The sequence below is a fragment of the Asparagus officinalis genome, chromosome 9 (assembly GCF_001876935.1).
Source record: "Asparagus officinalis chromosome 9, Aspof.V1, whole genome shotgun sequence".
NCBI classification, from domain to species: Eukaryota; Viridiplantae; Streptophyta; class Magnoliopsida; order Asparagales; family Asparagaceae; genus Asparagus; species Asparagus officinalis.
This window is the reverse complement of record NC_033802.1, coordinates 6585099-6605936: the sequence shown is the minus strand read 5'-3', so window position 1 is coordinate 6605936 and position 20838 is coordinate 6585099. Positions and strand designations below refer to the sequence as shown.

The following is a 20838-nucleotide window of genomic DNA, read 5'->3' as shown; positions in this document are numbered from 1 at the left end:
TTATAAGAAAACTGGGTTAAATTCCTGTTAAAATGACAGTAAAATTTACATAAAGAATCCCATCTTCTGGCTTTCCACAAGTTTAATCCTCTCCTCAATCTATACATATATTCACAAAGCCCTCCGACACCACCCTTCAGCACAGTCTGAAAAATAATTTACAATTGGGAGAATGAATATACATTTAATTTGAGCCAACTGAAGCTGTACAATTCCCCAATAAAAACAGTGAGAGCATATTAAAACTCTTTGTATCGCCTCTGTCTGCACAATTGAACATTTTGAACTGCTGATAAAAGGAATATTTTGAGATTGGTTCTCTTATCAGTAGTATTGTTGAGTCTTATTCTTGTCGCGAGCTTTCCTTACTGCCTGTTGGATTTGCCTCTCATGCTCCTTGAGCATGTCGTCCATGTTTCCACCTGGAGGCACCAAAGGTCCAGAATAGTGGAGCCTTTTGTTCTTGTTTCCGTAACCCTATAAACATTTAAGACACGTAAAGTGTCGAGGTATGGGGAGACAGTTGATTTCTCAAAATATTGTTTAAGTGTCATCTAAAATGTTACTATGTTAATAGTAAGCATGGTTGGATCAAAAATAAAAAATGCAATGGGAAAGGTACTCTCAATTTAACATCAAGTCAACATGAAAATTTTCTATTAAACTCATATAATTGAAAAGGGTTAATTGTGGATAGACCCCCAGTAGTCCAATTGTTGCAGATAAACCCCCTGAGTCAACACGAACTTACTTACTCTTTTACCCTCATAGAAAGAGAAAATTCTATTTTGACAAATAGACCTCCCGAGGCCTGAGTGCAAGTTTCACTCTGGGGGTATACCCGCAATTAGGCTATAGTACAGGGGGTCTATCTGCAACAATAGAACTTCATGGGATGTATCCACAAGTACAGGGTCTCTATCTGCAACAATAGACCATAGGGGAGGCTATCCGCAGGGACGACAGTACAGGGGCCTATCCCCAATTAACTTAAATAAATAAAAGAGATTTGAGCTTTACCATTGCAGAATCCTTGCCACCTCCATCATCTTTCCTGTGAGTAGAGGCAGGCCTATCAATACACCTCAAAGTTGCCTTGTTTCTTGAGGCAAAGTTTGACAAATCACCAGCATCACCATATTGAGACCTATATGATCTCTGTGTCCTCAGCTCCACACCATTCACCACCTTTAAATTACTGACTGAGCGTCCAGGAATGGTTTGACGATCGTCCTTAATATTCTTATTCCTCAAGTTTCCATAAGCACCAGGGTGCATTGTACTGCCAGCACATCGGTAGCCATCTCCTGAAGGAGGCTCGATAGGAAATCCAGCAGCAGTGTCCTCAAGTGGACTGTACTTTTGGCTTGTGCACTTGTTGTTTGCTTGCCTCTTCTGCATCAACCACACAAATAAGAAAACATTCAACTACAAGTGAACAAGATTCTTCCAGTTGGTTTTATTAAGAGTCACCTCCTCCACTAACTATTATCATATCCTTCTTGATTACTTCAACATAGTTCTTTCACGTCTATGTTTAATCCTCGATGTCTCATTAATTATAATCTCATCACTTCTCATAACTAGTGCATTTAGTCGCCTCCTTTATACTGACGGAACCTGATACTCTCTCATTTTATCCTCAATTCAAACAACCTCTAACCACCTGAGAATTGCACTCAGTTCTTATCCTATCTCTTTTTAAGTATATACCTACAAGATCATTGTGACATTCTCATTTCTGCTATGCTCATTTATTTTACATGTCACGTGTTAATTGAAAAAATTTCTGACCTATGAAGCAATTGTTGGTTTACAGGTTTCATAATAGAATTTTTGCTTCAATCTCATAGGTATTTTATGGTCACAAAGTACTCCTTCGTTTTAACCATCCTGACTTGATTCGAAGAACCACATCATTATCACTATCATCATCATGACCAATTATTGATCCTAAATAGCAAATAAACAAGATTCAAGAAAAGAAAAAATGATGGCCCTTACGATCCTATAGATTTGCCTTGCACTTTCAAAGAACAATGTATGACAATGTTTGTGTTCTCATATTTGTAGCTTACTTAACTTTTGAACTGTAAGAAAGAAAGTACCTGAACTCCATTGCCATTATATTGTAGTGGTTTTGTTTGAGAATCTCTCGTTTCTCTTCTTCCATCTTCAACTCCCCCTTTAGTAGCTGCTTCTCGTTGTCTGTCAGAAAATATGATTTATAGGAGGGTGGAGTGAATAATTACAAGACTGCTACATTGCAGAGATTATATCATCTTTCTTGAGAAAGAACTAATGAACCTCATTTGTCTCTAAGTGAGTGTCGCCAACTGGAATTCGGAGAGGAATGCACAAAGTTAGGAATCTCCCAACTCTCTAGCTCCAATGGACACTCGAGAACTTGGGGATTCAACATGGATTTATGTCTATAATTTGATTGAGTGAAGTGTTACTTGACTGCATGTTAATAACTTTCTTTATTCATTTTTGAAATTTTCTTTCTTCAAAGTGTGTTCTTGTAGAAATATGAAAAAAAACAATGAAACACTAAAGAGCGTTTCTTTCCATTTTCTTTGAATATCTACCTCTTAATATGGAAAGTCAGATAATACTCACTTAGGTGAGCTCACCATAGGAAAAAAAAAGCTAATTTGCATAATTTGTTTCAAACTTGATTTGCCAAACGTAACTTTAGGAAAGTTGATGGAGATTCCTTTAAGGCTTCTTTCCTTCCCCTCCAAATTCCTTCTGCAGTTGCCTCTATAGAGAATGAAACAAATTCTTTCAAGCTATTTCTAGATTCATAAAAATAGTACCTCCTAGATTCCTCATCCCGAAGCCTAGCACCATACTCCTTGCTTGGTGGATATTTAGGCAAACTTGATGGATCACAAGCAAAAGGCGTTGTGGTGAAAAACTAAAAAAAAAAGACTCTATATTAGTCATGAAAAGCTACCAGGATAGAGAATGAGAAACCAAGATATTAAAAAAAGAACTCATAACATGAAAGGAAGGCTAATATGGAGGACTGCAACATAAAGTTATATGCAGTCAAGAAAGCTAAGATGGCCTGTCTTATGAGATTATATGTATTTGCCAGGTTCTCAAGTCAAAATGCAAGAAAAAATATATTACAAACCAGCAATGTAAGGTCCTAGAAGCTCACCTCACTTTGAAGAGCAGAAGCAGCTGTTCCCCTTTCATCAGGTTCTATTGCAAGAAGTGTATCAAGAAGATTTAAAGCCGAAGAAGGAAAATCCCTAAATGTCTCAGCAATGCGACGAGGATATGGATGTTGAGGTCTGAAAATAGTTGATTGTGAAAGCTTTGCTCTTTTCCAATAGTCCTCTGCTGGTGATCCACAAAGCTTGAATATCTTATGTAGTTGTTCAACCTAAAAAAAGGTTTTAGTTCAACAATGGTCAGATAGTGAAGCCAGCTTTTAGAACAAACAAATTGGTTAACTAGGTAGAATCTAGCTTAAAAATGATCATTTTGGTCCAGTCCAACTGCGGTATTTTATTTACAGCAAATTGAATGATGTCACAGACTCATCAAACTATATGAAAATATGTTCACTGAGAGAAGAGAAAAGGAATTAGAGATCTCAGAACTCAAAGAACTGCAAAACCTAGTACATTTGAAAGTTTTTATGATATCTTAAGAAGACTCAAATATCAATACATTACTAAAAGGAGAACCAATAAATTTAGTACATTACTGAGAGTAGTACCAATAAATTAGACACCAATTGGGAAGGCAATATATCAGCATGTTCATGTGAATCTCAAAGATCAAATAAATTGATTCAGCTTTATTTACTGGCACCTAATTATGTACCACACTCATTATTTGGTAAACTTCGTCCAGCTATCAAAGTTGAAAGGTTCTTCAAACGATTCAATAATAGTGTTAATTAAATATAGACCCCTGTAATCTCATTGTTTTAAACTTACTACTCTACTTTTATTATTGCAGATAGACTCCCCAAGTGGAAATTTTTTGATTATTTTAGTCTTGAAAAAAATAGAAGATTGTATTTAACAAATAGACCCCCTGAGTAAAAGATTACAAGAAAAAAGTTCACTCAGAGGGTCTATCTGCAAAAATAAAACTAAAACTAGAGAGGTAGAAAGTTATAAAATAGTGTTACTACAAGGGGTCTAACTGCACAATTAACCCTCAATAATATACCAAGATGCACATGCACAAACTCCATTTCTTGCTAGGTGTTCTATAAATAAGAATGTAAAATTTGCCCCAAAAACTATCAAACCATTAAACCGGCGGAGAGTTACCTCAGTTCTACCGGGCATAATAGGCTTCCCAAAAAGTAATTCAGCAAGAATGCAACCAGCACTCCACAAATCAATAGCAACATCATATTCTGTTGCACCCAGTAGAAGTTCAGGAGGACGATACCATAGAGTCACAACACGACTTGTCAATGGTTGTTTTTTCTCAGGATTAAAAACCGAAGCAAGTCCAAAATCTCCTATTTTAAGATTTCCATTGCTGTCAATAAGAAGATTCGCACCCTTGATATCCCTATGCAGAACCCCGCAACTATGACAATGATCGAGTCCACTGAGTAGTTGTCGCATGAAACACTTGACCTGAAATGGATGACAGGGTACCAGGAAAGAGATGAAAATATTCTCAACGTGTTAGAATTTAAGTGTATGTTAACAACCAGACATCAACAAAGGTTTCATCCCAAATATTTGAGTTTACATGAATTCTACTCTTCCACTTAGTTCTGTTGAGGGCTATCTTCTCCACAAAGAAATTATTATCATATCCTTCTTAACACCTTATAACCAAGTTTGATATAACATTTTGATATTAGTTCCCCAAATCATTGAAATTGAAATTAGCACACCCCCCCCCCCCCCCCCCCACACACACACACACACCAAAAAAACAACCATTTGGCGGGTTTTTTTAAATTTGGAGTGGAATATTCCTTTGACTTTAACTAAGTTTGGGGACTAAGTTAAAAACACTTAAAAGATTTGGAGGACTAATTTCAAAATATGAAAGATTTGGAGGACTGCTATTGGAAGAAAAACCAATAACTTATGTACTATTAACTGCACTTACTTGTGGCTCGGTGAACTTGATACCGGGTGTTGCTGCTAGCCCAGCAAGATCATGCTCCATATATTCAAAGACAAGATAGAGGTTGGATGACATTCTTGATGTAACAATACCTTCGAGTTTAATAACATTCGGGTGATCAAGTTTACGGAGAATATGAATTTCCCTTGCCATAAACCGCACACTCTCAGGATCCATGTTCACAAATCGCACTTTCTTAAGTGCAACAATTTTTCCAGTCTCTAGATCGCGGGCTCGGTATACACTACTATAGGTTCCTTGTCCAATCTGCAAGATATGAGTGCCAAATTCAGTAAATTCAGTAAGGACTAGATTTACTCGCTTAAATGCCGACAATGACAATTTCAAGAAAATTCGATATTTCCAGCAACCTCGCCAGAAGAAAAATAAGATACAGAATAAAATACTACAACAGTCAACATGGTTTTGCAGATATTGGATACACAGTTAAAATGATCTATCTCCAAAAGGAATACTGGATATAACAAAACATAATGGAAAAGGATTTTGGCAGTGCTTTGTGAGTATTTCTTTTTGAAGGCGAGCTTTGTGAATATTTGATATATGAATCTAGGTCAACAGGAAGACCAACATGCTCAAGTAGCATTCGCCATACTCATGTATGATTGTGAGATATACAAAGGGTTATTATTGCATTACGATACAGTAGATGCTAAGCAATGGGAGCACTTGTGATGTTGATGAGCGAGTGGTTTCCAGCAGTAAAACAAGCACCTATAAGTGTGATACTTGCATCAATATGAATAACAGTAGGCAAATTAAAACCACTGTGTCTTAAGTTTAATTCTGTAATTAGCAAACAAATTAACTTAGTAAATATGGCAACAGTATACATGCCGAATATCTATGAAACTTTGTAAGAGTTAACAATGATGACAAATGCAAAATTGGGGATTTCTGATCTTTTGACTTGATGAAAGTTTAATTGGTAACACAGAGAATGAACTAGCCAAACATATCAAGGATGAGATCAACATTTTCAAAGTTATCTTACCAATACCAAACAAGATTAACTATACCCAAAAGCTTATGCCTATAGATCCATACATATATCTATGCAATATTAAAGCGAACATCAAAGTCAACCTTATCTAATTTCTCAAAGGAATCGGCTCTCCTTGGCAACCACCCTTTAATGGCCTCTGCAGCAACCAATGTCAACCAAGGAGGCCAACCCGCATTAGAATGCTCCAAAGAGACTCCATCGGACGCATCTTCAACCACCAAACCCCTATTGCCACGTCTCGAACTCAAGTCCTCATCGTTAACCCGGTCATCAACTGTGATGCTCCTCTGATGCCCATTAGAGATCCTCTTCGTAGAACCAATAGGCACAATAACTGCATTTTCTTTCACTTTCTTCGATTGGCATCTCAAAGAAGCAGCCTTAGCTATAGGATTTGCCTCCACATCCTCCTCTTTCTTTGAAGGTGTGGCAACCCGTGGCAGGGATTTGGTGGCAGATTCTCTAATACTACTGGCCTCAGCGACAATCTCATTTTTGTTGATCCCTTTGGAGCAAATGCAGCCCATATGCACCCAAAGAGAGGCACCAATTTCTCACTGGCACATTAATTCAAACACTTGGGCTTCATTCTCAACATTTTATTTTTTGAGGGATTGTAGAGCTTCAACGGGTCAAACTGGATAAGCCAGAGGTTTCCAAGGATTCCAAATTGCTCTCAGGGGAGAGGATGAAATCCCCAGAAATTGGAAAGCCAGACGGGAAATGGGTCGGCGATGGCCGGAGGTGCATCAAAATCCCACCTTGCCGCGGGGAATCTCGCAATGAGAATCAGCCGGCGGTTTGGGGGGATTCAATTTCATTGAAAAAAACAAGAACTTTTTTTTTTCTCTTTTTCCTTCTTCGTCTCTTTCTTTTCTCTGGCCGTTGCTTTCGTTTTCTATTTTTAAGGAAAATATTGTTTTGATTAAATTAAAATTAGTTGGATAATGGAGAGGAAGAAGAAAAGAGAGGGTTTTGCGCGCGAAAAACGCGGGACGCCCTCGGATGCTTGGAACAGTAGAGGGATTTTTTTTTTTTAAAATGCTTAACAGCGACTAGCCACTGAAGATGAGAAGGGAAACTTTTTTTTATTATTTTAATTTTATTTATTTATTTATTTATTTATTATTTATTCCCACTTTATTTGATTGCGGGTTGAGGAGAGCACGAACATTGTGAAGTTGACATTGTTGGATTTCTAGTTAAGTTATTTAATGAGTTTGAAGGTTCGGTTGTCCTACTTTTTTCCTTCAAAAAATTATTTGGCTGGTTTGCAACTTTGAATCTCTAAAATTGTATATCGAATTTTCTATCAGTAAATAAATAAATAAATAAAATCAAAGAATTCAATCCAGGACGTGTATCTGCCAAAATGAAGTATAAAGGTAAATAAATTCAACAACTATGCTAAGGCAATCTACGTGTAATTATCCATCTATCACATCATGATATCAAACACATATTTCTTTGCAAAAACTTGCAATTATATGAATCTTTTCCATTTATAAAACAAAAATACAACTGTAACTTTAAAAAGTGTTGAATTTATATCCCAATGGTATCAACATGGATTCAGATCTCTTCAATTAGGTGGTAAATTCTCTCAATTCTTATAGTTTTTCTCAATTCTAATGGATGAGATTGTGCCACATAAGATTTTCACAAATGGTTTTGACTATATTGATGTTCAAGTTTACTAGTAGTTTTTCAAGATCCAAGTGGTTTTCAAGATAGCAATGGAGACCTTACGTTACGTGGTAAGTGATATAGATGGTAATATTTGAGAGAATTTGACCCTCTCTAATTACCACCTAATTGGAAATGATCTAACTTACCAACTGTTGATGTCTGATATCAAACAGTCAAATAAAAAAAGTGATTAAGTTGACGGAGGTCCTTTAACCCTCCGAATATCTGGTTCTAGTGTAGGCTTTTCTTCCCTGCACAAATAGCAAATTGTAAGAGGGCGGGGTTGGGTTCCACGATCGAGTCAGTGATTTGCTTGAGTGAAGAACTAAAATGAACTGCAGTAGTTCTTAAGCACAGTGAGTAGCGGTAAAGATCTTGAACTCCAAGGTGATTCAACTTTACTAAAACTAAGTTGACTGAGCAAATAAGCTCGTGCAAATAAGCTCGTGGACTATTTCTATACTCAACGACCTAAGGTCAATTGAGTTGGGATCCACTGGCCCAAAGCTCATTACATGGTCACATAGAATAGCCTGATAAAATAAAAAAATCACCAAGAAATGAAAAGATAATATAGTTATTATATAATATTATATATATATATTAATATATATTATTATATTATATATACTATATATATATATATATATATTATATATATATAAAGAAAAGTCATGTATTCTTGTAAGACAAACTTGATCAAGAGGCTTGGAATTATTGAAATAAAGGGTTGGCATATTCTTTTTGGGAAGTTAAATAAGAAGTTCTAAGTCACGCTTAGTTTTGTATGACTACAGTGAAAAGATTTTCTGAAGAGTTTACTTTGGATTTATGCATAAAAATATTTTTTTTTCAAGTGAAAAGGCTCGTATTAGTTAGATTGTTTGAAGATGATCACTATGTTTTTATGCCCTCATTATCTATTTTATTAAATAAATATACTTGTAATATTATTTGTTTTATGAATTTACAGGAAATAAAAAATTATCAAATAAAAGCTCAAAGAAACCCAAAATACCTCCACTTGAAGCCTAAAAGAAGACTAGAGGAAACCACAAAGCCCAAGAGGAGTTGAGTCAACAAGTCAACTCAAGAAAATAAAATTTGTTAAAAACTAATCGATTAGCTAATCTATTAGCTAATCTATGAGCTAATCAATTAGTGTGTAACAAAAACTAATCAATGGTTGATTTTTTTTTCTTAGAGCCCAAGTTTGATCCAATGGCTGTTTTGGTTGTTGTAGGCTATAAATAATGATAAAGAGTCAAGGTGAGAGATATTTAAAATTTTGTAAACTCTTTTTTTAGAGAGGAGGGCTACTCTTTTTGAGAATACCTTCAAAAATTGTGAACTTTAGTTTGCAATAAATATTTTTTTTCTTTTTAATTTTGTTCTTCTTCTCTTTTGTTTACAAAGATTTTCTTCACAATGGGCTACCTTTTGCAACATAAGTTTTTATTTGTCATCTCTTATTTTCTTACTTAGAATTGCATGTTTAGGATTTAATTTCTTATTTTCATTTCATGCTTTGTATAAGTTTTTTTATTTCTTGCTTTTTATTTATGCTTTATAGTTTCGATTTTAATTTTTTATTTTTATTTTTATTTCTTATTTTTATTTCTTATTTTTATTTCATTTTTTGTAGTTTAGATTTTTACTTTCTTACTTTTTGTTCATGCTTTAAAGTTTAGGATTAATTTCTTTTGTAATATGAGTAGCTATTTCTTTAGAATTTCTAGGATTGGATGAAACGAGTTAGCTTCCTTTTTGGTTTTTAAATTGCTCTCTTTTTGTGCTTAAATGATCATGCCAAGGATAATCAACAAGAAATAATAATTTATAGAAAAAGAATTTGATAGGCTATACCTATCTTAAATGGTTTGATAATATATGCTTTTTTAATTCTAGAATTATTTTCTAGTCATTTATTTCTATTTATGAATGGTAATATTGCTTTAATATGTTTTTGATATATAGGTTATGCTTGTTTTAAATAACTTAACAATCTATGCTTAAGAATTCTAAATAATATGATAATTAAAAAAGAGTAGATCGTAAATTTAAATAAGAATTAACTAGTACTCAATCCTAGATTCCTACTTATTCACTTGATTTTTTTCACATTTTTACTTGCTTATTCTTTTGGCTTTATTCTCTTTCTTATTTTCTTATTCTCTTTCATTAATTTCTTTCTTTCTTTCTTTCCCTTTTCCTATTTTTAGCCTTTTTATTTGCAATAGTTACACCCAAACCAATCTCTATAGACTCTCTATTTTTTTCATATTTCAAGAACCATTTTAGGCCTTATCTAATATACTCCTTCCTCGTGGGATCGACATTTGCGTGCTACACACTAGTTGTGCACTTACAATATTTTATTTAGAATACATTAAAGTTTTGGCGTCGTTGTAGGGGAAGTGCTTGTAATTAGAATTTTTTTTATTTTGGTTCTTTGATTTGTGTGTTTTATGGTGAAGGATTAATCAAGAAGAAGATTAAAGATTAGAGAAGAAGATTTGCCATTTTGTAAGGTCAAATAAACATGACAGCGGCACTAGGATATAGACAAAGATTGACAGGGTTCTTATCAATGGTGACTGGATATATGCATATAATTCTAGCTCTGTGGATTTTCTACGTCCATCATTTTTAGATCATTCTTTAGAAATTATTATAGTTTATTAAGATCATTGTAAAGGTTCAAAAAAACATTGTAGATTTTTTAATATGTAGGCAGATCATCCTCATTTCAGTAGCATTGTTCAAAGAGTATAGAACCAAAGAGTTAAAGGATGTCGCATGCTTCAGTTTGACAGCAAATTGAAGAACCTCAAAGTTGAACTAAAAGCGCTCAATAATAAATATTTCAATCATATTAGCTCACATGTTGCCAGAGCAAAGTTGAATCTGTCTGATGTCCAAGTTGAACTTTAACCAAGAATTGATCAAAAAGGAAAAGCTTCTACTAGATAAATTCATTTCTCTTGTAGCTGCTGAGATGTCATTTTATCAACAAAAGGCCAAGATCAACTGGAGCATTAAAGGTGATTTATGTGCAAGATTTTTTCATAATGCTATGAAAACCAGAAAGACACTTCAATAAGGTGTATGTTTTATATGATTTTAATGATAATAGACTTATAGAGGAGGATACTATCGTGGATAAAACTCTCAAATTTTATAAAGGCTTGATGGGTACAGATGTACATACTAAACTTAAACCAAGCTTGGAGGTGATCATAAATGGCCAATGTCTTAATGCTACTCATCAAGAGACTCTTGTTCAGCTAGTCACAAGGGAAGAAGTGAAACATGCTGCATTTTTCAATTGCTGAGGATAAGGCACCGTGACCAGATGAGTATTCTGCCAAATTCTTCAGATCAGCATGTGATATTATTGGTGAACATCTTATCAATTCTATTCTTGATTTTTTTTTTTTTACAATGGCAATTGCTTTAATGGAACACTACAAAGGTATTTTAAAGTGAAAAGAGGTCTTAGGCAAGGTGATCCATTATCTCCATACCTCTTCGTATTGTGTATGGAGTATTTTTCCAGTCTATACTATGAATGTTCTTCAAAATGTCCTTCATGGGTTTGGCAAAGTTTCTGAGTTGAAAGTTAATCCAAGTAACTGCTCTGTGTTATCTAGATTGTGACAATCTGGTTCAGAAAATCATTGCGAAGATACAAACATGGCAAGCTAATAATCTCTCTTATGTTGGAAGATTACAGTCGGTGAAAAGTTTGTTATTTGGGGTTCATGTGTACTGGTCCGTTAACTTTATTCTTCCCAAAAGAAAAGTCCCTTGTAAAGTTGATGAATTATATACGCATGAAAAAAAAAGACCTTATTTGGATCAAATGGATTCATGAAACTTACCTAAAAAGAAACAATATTTGGACTGTTTCAGTGAGACAGCGTGACTCATGGTTGTGGAGGTAAATTCTTAAGGGGAGAATATTAATGAAGCTTTGGCCAAGTGGGGATCAAATTGAGGCAGTCCAGTAACTTTTTCAAAAGTGTGACTGTGAATGGCCAGTTCAAAATTGCAAGTGCTTATGGTAATATTCTTCTTCTTAACTCCTCCTCTCTAGTTCATTGGTGCAATATTGTGTGAAGAGAAATTACAGAAGAATTTTCAAAGGAGAGGGAAATTCCATAGGAGACGCGAGTTAGGATAATTAAATCTTCTGTTTTAACCTGCTTGCTTAATCGAAAAATACCAATCAGGTACAGGAATTGTGTTGAATCTATGTAATCTTGTAGCTTTTATTTCATAGAATTTTTTGTAAAACACAGGATATGCCTGATGCTAAGTGTTGTACAAATAATTTCACATGGTGAACGAACAAAAAAGTATTGTTCATTGAAGAAAAAAAAGTTTGTTTCCTTTAACATGCTTCTGCTTAATCTAGCAACTCAAAGCCTTCACAGCAATTACATCAACAGGACATCAAATAAGTACTACCCTGCAAACTTGGGATGATATGAAACTTTTCCATTTATGTAAAATTTATAACCGCAGCCAAAAAAAGTGTCGCCTTTACATCAAAATCATAGAAAACATAAATAACAACGCCGCAAATGAAAAATATCAAATTCCTGATCATATCTGACCCAAGGTAGATTTCAAATAGATAAACCTCTGTGCTTCCATTACTCTACCAGTTCTAGTGAGAAGTCCAATGATAGAATCACAATGCCCTTCAGTAGCCTTCAACTTATACTTTTTCACCATAGAATCAAACACCTCAACAGCCTCCTTCGCAAAACCTGCTCTCTCACAAATGCCCAAGATAGCATCAAACGTAAAATGATTTGGCACATAACCCTGTGATTGCATCCAATCGAAAAGATCAATAGCTTCTCTGTAACGACCGTTGTATCCATAAGCTTCTATTATCGCTGTACAAGTTAATGATCCCTTCGAATGAACTCCATCGAATACTTTCCTTGCATTCTCAGTATCCCCATTTTTCCCGTACATTTTCACAATCTCGCCTACTAGAAAAGGAGTTGATTCGAGTTTCATCTTATATACTTGTGCGTGTATCTCCTTTCCTGTCCTCAACGCTTTCAAATTACCGCTTATGCTCAAAACCCTACCTAATGCGACTGCGTCTGGATTGTGATGAACAAGCCTCATAGATCTAAACACATCCAAGGCATCAATCAGATGATCATTCTTGATGTATGAATCAATGAGAGCCGTCCAAGCGATGACGTTCTTGTTCCTCATACCATCAAACACTCTGCAAGAACAATCCAATTTTCCACATTCTGCATACATGTTCACCAACGATGTTTCTACTGAAGAATTGGGAATAAACCAGTTCTTCAATGCGTATGCATGGATCTCCTTCCCTTGTTTCAAAGCTTTAAGTTGTGTGCATATCGGCAAAACAGTTGCAACCGTAACTACATCAGGCTGGATGCGTTCGTGTTGCATCCACACAATCGATCTTAAAGCCTGCTCTAGCCTACCGTTAGATGCATACCCGGATATAAGAGCAGTCCAGGAAACTACATTCCTTCCGGTACTCCCGTAAAACACGTGCCGTGCCGAAACCATATCTCCACACTTGCAATACATATCAATCAACCCCGACAGCACAAACATCATCTTCTTGAATTCCGGATACCGTCTAACCATATACCCGTGAATCTCCCGCCCCAGCTTCCTGTCCAACACCTCCCCGATCACGGGCAGAACGGACGTAACAATCACAGAGTTCATCTCGATCCCCTCGCTCACCATCCGCCGCCAAACAATCAGCGCCTCCCGCCTCATCCCTTATGCGCGACCCGAGATCATCGCGCCCCAAACAACCACGTCCGCTCACGCATTTCGTCAAACACCTTCCAACGCCACTGACTCTGCCGCATTTGAAGTACATGTCGGACCAGGCTCGTCTGCAGCATCACAGAGCTAGCGTACATCCGCTCTCTTGACTCAACAGCCGCGTGCCCCCGGCGCGCCCTGGTCCCCTGCGCCGAACGCGAGGGACCCCGCGAGGCTCTTCGATCAGGCAAGAGAACGATGTACGTTGGCCTCGACCCCGCGCCCCGCATGTCGTTCCAAGGCGTTCGCGGAGTCGACCCCCGCGCTGGCGCGGGTGGCGTGCCTTGAGCAGCGGCGTTCCAGGCGTAGACGGTCGGGGGCGGGCTCCGGCCGAGGAGGTCGCGTGGCCTCGCCGGGGCCGCAGGCGGAGTAGGCCTCACGAGGCGTGGAGGAGGAACTCCGTTGGAGGAGAGGTTCTGGAGTACTCCCGGGCAAGTGAGGAGGGCGCGGGGAGGGGAGGGAGCGGAGGCGGGAGGAGGAGCGGAGCGAGGTCAGGAGAAGAGGTGGGGGAGACGGGACGCCGCGGCTAGTCGAGGTAGTCGAGGAGGGTCAGGGCTTCGGGAGCTTGTCGAGGGGGGAGGCGCTGGGAGGATCGCGGTTTAGGATGTTGGGGTTTTTGCGAGTGGAGGCGGGAAAGAGGGCCGGGGTGTTCGGAGGGGGCTCTGGGAGTTTGGAGGGGGTGGGAAGGGGCTGGAGAGACATTTTTGATGGGGTGGGTAGGCGGGTGGGCTTGAGGGCGGGTGGAGGGGCGGGGGAGGGGGCGGTTGTGGGGAAGCGGGGGGAGCAGTCCATCGGCTGGACCGCCGCGGCCACCATCCCTGCCCGGCGGGGACGGGAGAGGGTGGATTGGGGAGGGAGACGCCAGCTTGATATTTTTGGCGATTTCACCGGGACAAAATGAGGAGCGGGGCCGTGCAACCGGTCGGTGGGTTCGGTTTTTGGCCGGATTCGATCGAACCGAACCAAACCGAACTACCTATTGTTGAAGACCGAACCGAACTGATTCAAGTTCACAGATTCTCTTGCAAAGAGAAGTCTCCTCCAAAGATTTTCTTGCGTTATGTATATCAATCAAGGAGAAAAATCAAGAAAAGATTAGAATAAACATTATGGTTTAAGTTTCTTACCTCCAAAGTCGGTTGGTTCAAGGTAGAAGAAGCGAATAGATGATAGAGAGAGGTAGAGAACTAGGGATTATGAAAAACCCTAGAGTTGGAGAGGACACCATTGTTGGGGTATTTCACCGCTATCGGGTCACGTGAGAGAAAAAGATATCAAGATGCAGCGAAGCAACTTTATATGAACTATAATGGGTTGGGTTTAACCGGATGCGGATAGTAATTGGAATGGGTAACACAATTCAGTTGGTTTGGGCGATTCAGATTGAAAAAATTTCAACCCGACTTGAACCGAACTTTAATAAAAATTGAATCGAGCTGTCAAATTTTGGCCGGCTCTATCGGTTCGTTGGATTTGAACCGAACTATACTCACCCTAATGAGGAGGATTTTTAAGATATATAGGCCCTCCAAATCATCGTTAGAATTTTTGGAGGTTTGATGGCGCACCGTACAATTCCTCCTACTTGGCACTTATACATGTCATATGTTTTTTTCACAAAATTTATATACCTTAATTTTTTTAAATTTTTGCACTTAAATAAGCTCAGTTATGCAAACGTGAGAATCTCTCTTTAAAAAATTTCGTGCGATACTCACGTGCTAATTTTAGAACAATTTAACTCTTAATGTTTATTAAATCTATTCATATTAAAATTCTATTTAAAATAGAATAATTAGGGTCTGAAATAGAATGATACTAGTTTTAACGATAATTTAACAAAAATTAAAGGCTTATATTTGTTTAAATAGCATACGAGTGTCTTATGATAATCTTCCAAAAGAAATTCTCGCATTTGCTTAATTTGGGATATTAAAATGCACAATTTAAAAACTTCAGAATGTATAAGAGCTGTCAAAAATAATTTAGGGTTTATAAGTGCAAAATAGGAAGAACTATAGGGTACTTACTTGCAATTAAGCATATTTTGAAATAAGTCAATGAAAACGTAGTGGCCTTTTGATATTCTTGTTCTGTTCTTGGTTGTTTGGATAAATGGTTTCAATCGATTTAGATCCTAATAATTAGTTGAAGGGATGCATTTATTCAAGTCTACTGTGATAATTAAACAGTAGCGTGAACTAATAACATTTTCAATTTCAAAGATTTGAGGGACTAATTTCAAAATGTCTTTAAGAAATAAGAAGCCAGTAGCATTCTAATGATTGTGAGGGCCTAATTTCAAAATATTTTATAATTAAAAATGACTACAACCAAAGAACCAAAGGCTAATTTAACACTTAAATACATTATTGTTTTCCCCATTTTTGCACTCATACACGCCACTATTTTTTGCTGCACGTATACACTTTAAAGTTTCTAAAATTTGTACTTTAATACCTCCTATTATACAAGTATGAGAACTTCCATGTCGTTAAATAAATTTTTTAATTGGAACAAATTGCATGTAGGGTGGTGTGAGAGAAGTTCGAAACTTCCATATCGTTAAATAAAATTTTGAATTGGAACAAATTGCGTGTAGGGTGGTGTGAGAGAAGTTCGAAGTTCAGAGGGTTCTGTGAGACACCCCAAACCAAAAGCTTAACAGCATAATATGAGATGAGCGAAGTTCAGGGTGTTTTTTGCAATTAGCCCAAAAGAAAAACTTCCAAATCTCCGGACTCGGTGCAAGCCACAGGAATTCTATTATCCTGCACGAAATCATCAAAACCAACAGTAACCAACGCTCTCCCAATGTCGGCCTCAACCTCCCCCCAAATCCCAATCCTCGCGAAAACCCTAACTAGGGTTTCTCGTCTTCCCCCAAATTGTAGCATCCAATCCCCTAAAACCCCCAATTTCCGCAATATCCACAGAATCCCAACGGCAGTTGGGTTCAATCGACGTCCGCAGGCCCCATTGGCAGCAGCGTCAAGCTCTCAGCTCTCAGAATTGGAGGTTTCTACTGCTGCAGATGTTGTTAAGGAGTTTTATGATGGAATCAATCGCCGCGATCTTGCGGCGGTCGAGCGGTTGATTGGCGATGAGTGTGTTTATGAGGATCTAGTGTTTTCCCAGCCTTTCGTTGGTCGCAAGGTGCTTGATTGATTTATCGATTACGCTTCCCATTTATGTTTAGTTTTAGCCCTGATTGTGTATGTTTGCTTATGTTAGATGAAATAACAGTGCCAAATTTCAAAATTATGTGGATTATAATTGCGACGTGATAAAAATGTTTAATTTCAGGAGTTAAAAGAGAAAAGAATGTTTTTTTAAAAAGTAATTTCTCCAGACCCGAAGAAAGTGCTCCCTTGAGTATCCTTAAAAAGCACCAACTGACAGTTAATGTTCTCAATGTCGAATGTCGGTTGGACGGAAAATTCCATATTGAATGGTGAATATCGGAGTTATTTGGTAAACATGGGGGTATGATATCGGGTAATGTGTATACATGTGTATACATATCATATATGTCCATACTTGATGATGCCTCGTAGAACGGAGCAATGAAGAAATTGCTATCTTTTGATAGTGATACAAGTATCCCCTTGCTGGAGTAATGTATACAGAGAGAAATTTTGGAGTAACATTTATTTTTAATGGACATAAAAGACGAGCAATTAAGCGAACTGAAATGTGATTGGTGAAGCAGCATGGAATATCTGTGCACTGCACGGGATGGTGACTGATTTATCTCTCCACGAGAGGCTTGTAGAACGAGAGCATCTATTCATTTCTATCTCTAGGAATTTACTCCATCTATTTTGATACAAAACCAAGAAAACATGTGAAGCTTAAACTTGGTCACGGGTTAAATCTTGCACAATCTGCCCATTTTCAACACTCAAATGTAAATTATACAATCAATGGGATTCCATGTTTAGAGACCAAACAAAAATATTATGTTGTCTACTCAGTAGAAATGGATATGGCGAGCTAAAATGAATCACACTATGTAGAGTAATAGTCAGCCTCCAAGTCCGCATGTATGTGACCTGTAGAGAAAAGAAATGATCGAGAGAAATTAACAGTAAACATAACAACTTGGAGCCCTGCATCTTTGGAATGAAGTTTAGCACTAGGAAATGTTTAGGAAAGATTGATAATTGGCGAATAATAGAGTCATAGAGAGAGGGCCTAAAAGGGATAAGTATGCCAGTTACTAAATCTTAGTAGCTCTTTAGTAGAATGGTAGGATGCACTACCCAAGAAAAAAGGTTTCCTATACCTATGTATTATTTTAGTTGATTTAGGAGCACATTTTGTGCCTTCGTAACAAACACCAATGCAGGCACTCTTGAACTCGTCAAGAGAGAAAAAAAATTCTCTACCTATGTATTATTTTATTTGATTTAGGAGCACATTTCTGTACATTCATAACAAATTCCAATGCAGGCTACTCTTGAATTCTTCAAGAAGTTCAGTGAATCCATCAGCAAGAACCTTCAATTTGTTATTGATGACATATCCAGTGACGATTCATTGGCTGTGGGTGTTACCTGGCACTTAGGTATGCAAAACAATTGTCTTATTTCCCATTAACAAAGTAAGAAAGTCAAATTCCCATAGATTGTGAATATTGTACTAAAATAATATAACCTAACAGAGTGGAAGGGAAGGCCTTTTCCATTCAGCAAGGGATGTAGTTTCTACCGTTTGGAGATACTTGATGGAAGGAAGCAGATAATGTAAGCTTATCCGAGCCCTATTCTTCAGTAACTACAAATAAATTTTTATTGTTTGTGAACTTTGGAGTCATGAAAATATAAAACTGAGAAGTGAGGAAAGGCGTACAAGCTATTACCACCATGAGAACTGGAGCCCAAAAATAATTTTGTATGTTTCTGGATGCATTTATTTTTGTTCTCTTCCATCTGAAAGGTTGGGATTTTTCACCTCTATTTCAGCAAGTGACTTAATGAAACACAGACATTCTTTTCAAACAATAACAATATCTTGTGTTTTCTGGTAAATCTGCATGCAAAGTACATTCTTAACCAAGCTTTTACAAACTACCTCAGGTTTCCTGACTCTTCTAGCATACACATTGCCGTGAAAAACTCACGAAATATTTTGCAAAAGAGGATAGTGCAAAGTTTATCTTTTGTTCATGGCATCTATGCTTTTGGCTAGGGCCTGCATTATTGTATTTCTTTCACCAAAGTAATTTCCATACAAGTCTCTTAAATACTGGCAAACACCCTCCTTTATTTCATAACAAAGTTATGGCCCAATTCTCATTGTGTTAGTATTCATCTGTTACCATATGAGGGGCGCTCTTCATTGGAACAGAGGTACTTCCTACTTCATTTATTCGGCAGAAGTATTCATCTTAAGGCCTACGGTATTGGACTTACTGTAAAGCTGAAGAATATATCTGTTTGTGAGCTGAAAATTAACACAGATATCAAGTCAAATAATGTGATGGGTAAATAACTCCTATTAATATCGAAAGTATTTATGTCGGTATTGTTTTCGCTGAACCGGCAACCCTTTGTATGCGATCATTGACTTTCACTTCATGGTTTCCTTCGTGCAGTTAAAACTTTTTACCATTTTGTTGGTCACTTATAAAATTTTCTGAGTAACTTCCTTTTTCCCTTGCATAATGCTTTATTCTAAACAGTACTCATAATTTCACAATTCAGTTATGGAAGAGATTGCGTGGAACCTGCAACTAAACCTGGAGAAACGGCACTGGTATGCTCATTAATTATTGGATGAATAAAATAGCATTTAGAGATTTTATTTTATTATTTTATTATTTTATTATTTTTTTGTATCTTTTTACTAGCAAGTGGTGTTCACAAACATCATATATGCACATACAAGAGCAGATGATATGATTATGCCCGGTACCTAACCAAATTCAATACATTCTCTATTCTATAGCTTGTGTCAATACCCTTTCTTGATCTCAAACTGGGAAATTCCACAGTTATAATCGTCCAATTCCATTTTCAAGAAATATTTGAACAAATTAGGTTGTCTTAAATGGCGAATCTTGTATATGAATTACTTTTTTGAGCATATATCCATTTTTATAAAGATGATAAAACAATTGTCCGCTCTTCTGACTGAACTATGAGAAAAGTTGGCCACAGATCTATATGTATGCACTGGAGTCCTGCACTGATCAAACCTGTGCTCGTGTCGCATTTGAATTTCCACATGTTCTGAAATCTTATTTCCTGGATGAGCATGCAGGTCATAATTAGAGGAGTGACATGGATATTGGAAAATTTCCCACAGGTTGCTGATAGATTGTGATGGATGCTCCCGCCTCTAGACGGATGTATCTAATATTTTCATGCATGAGCAGAGAAAACCACAGAAATTATTGATAGCTTCATTAATGTAAAACTTTCTCATGCTCTGCACACCATGATCTTCGTTGACGCAATGGTAGTTCCCTGTACTAGCTCAATATTGCAATTCCAAAATGAGAAGGAATTGTACTACTATAACATTAGAAGACAATGCTTGCGAAAAATGGGAGCCTTGAGATAACTTCTGCAAGGCCATTCACAAGTTGGAGGTCGAAGAGGAAAGTTCTGTGGCTCAATCAGATCAAGAAAGCATCAAGGCCAACTTGTATAGAAAATGCGTTGCATCATGTTGTTCAGTTTCTGTCTCTTCCTGGTTCTCTAAATTATGTACTCATTATGTACTCACAGAATAATGTCACTGAAACAAAAAATAAGGAAATTGTTATATATGTGGTGTAAAATGTAAATAAATGTCCATATTATTTTAGCTCTCAAGTGTGCATCAGCGGGGATTTATAGGACCAGTGCTAAATTTGTGAAGCATTAATTATTTATTATTCTCAAGTCAGTGAAATGGATATGAAGCTGCTAAGGGGCCGTTTGTTTTGAGTTTTTGGGAGGGGAAACCCTGCCAGCTTTTAAGTCAAAACGCCTCAAATTGAGCTGCCACAATTCTGACAAAATTCAGAATTGTGACAGGGTTTCTCCTCCCAAAAGAAAGAAACAAACGCTCCCTAAGTAATCAGACTTTCTATTAAACCTAATATCTTTTTTTTCTAGCAAACCTCTAGAAGGGCTTGAGGATTCTAGCATCTTTTG

General features: G+C 37.1%; 3 protein-coding genes across 3 annotated transcripts; 1 reads left to right on the top strand and 2 right to left on the bottom strand.

Moving 5' to 3' along the window:
• LOC109824075 (probable serine/threonine-protein kinase At1g54610) lies at positions 1-7184 on the bottom strand. The gene is made up of 8 exons (XM_020390596.1): positions 6235-7184; positions 5110-5394; positions 4305-4622; positions 3173-3400; positions 2823-2923; positions 2109-2208; positions 1021-1395; positions 1-477 (listed from the first exon to the last, which is right to left on the bottom strand). The coding sequence occupies exons 1-8, from the start codon at positions 6679-6681 to the stop codon at positions 325-327; spliced, it is 2007 nt and encodes a 668-aa protein (XP_020246185.1). The 5' UTR covers positions 6682-7184; the 3' UTR covers positions 1-324.
• LOC109824076 (pentatricopeptide repeat-containing protein At1g71460, chloroplastic) lies at positions 12337-13712 on the bottom strand. The gene has a single exon (XM_020390598.1). It carries the CDS (start codon positions 13637-13639, stop codon positions 12455-12457), a length of 1185 nt encoding a protein of 394 aa, XP_020246187.1. The 5' UTR covers positions 13640-13712; the 3' UTR covers positions 12337-12454.
• On the top strand, positions 16436-20506 carry LOC109824480. Its single transcript, XM_020391086.1, has 5 exons — positions 16436-16846; positions 18146-18260; positions 18357-18438; positions 19399-19450; positions 19958-20506. Exons 1-5 carry the CDS (start codon positions 16505-16507, stop codon positions 20018-20020), a joined length of 654 nt encoding a protein of 217 aa, XP_020246675.1. The 5' UTR covers positions 16436-16504; the 3' UTR covers positions 20021-20506.

Coding starts and splice junctions, on each gene's coding strand:
- LOC109824075 (XM_020390596.1), bottom strand. CDS start 6,681: ATGGGCTGCATTTGCTCCAAAGGGATCAACAAAAATGAGATTGTCGCT. Junction 5,395..6,234: donor CCTTTGAGAAATTAGATAAG/GTTGACTTTGAT, acceptor CATATCTTGCAG/ATTGGACAAGGAACCTATAG. Junction 478..1,020: donor GTGGCAAGGATTCTGCAATG/GTAAAGCTCAAA, acceptor AAATGTTTATAG/GGTTACGGAAACAAGAACAA.
- LOC109824076 (XM_020390598.1), bottom strand. CDS start 13,639: ATGAGGCGGGAGGCGCTGATTGTTTGGCGGCGGATGGTGAGCGAGGGG.
- LOC109824480 (XM_020391086.1), top strand. CDS start 16,505: ATGTCGGCCTCAACCTCCCCCCAAATCCCAATCCTCGCGAAAACCCTA. Junction 18,439..19,398: donor GATGGAAGGAAGCAGATAAT/GTAAGCTTATCC, acceptor TTCACAATTCAG/TTATGGAAGAGATTGCGTGG. Junction 19,451..19,957: donor AACCTGGAGAAACGGCACTG/GTATGCTCATTA, acceptor ATGAGCATGCAG/GTCATAATTAGAGGAGTGAC.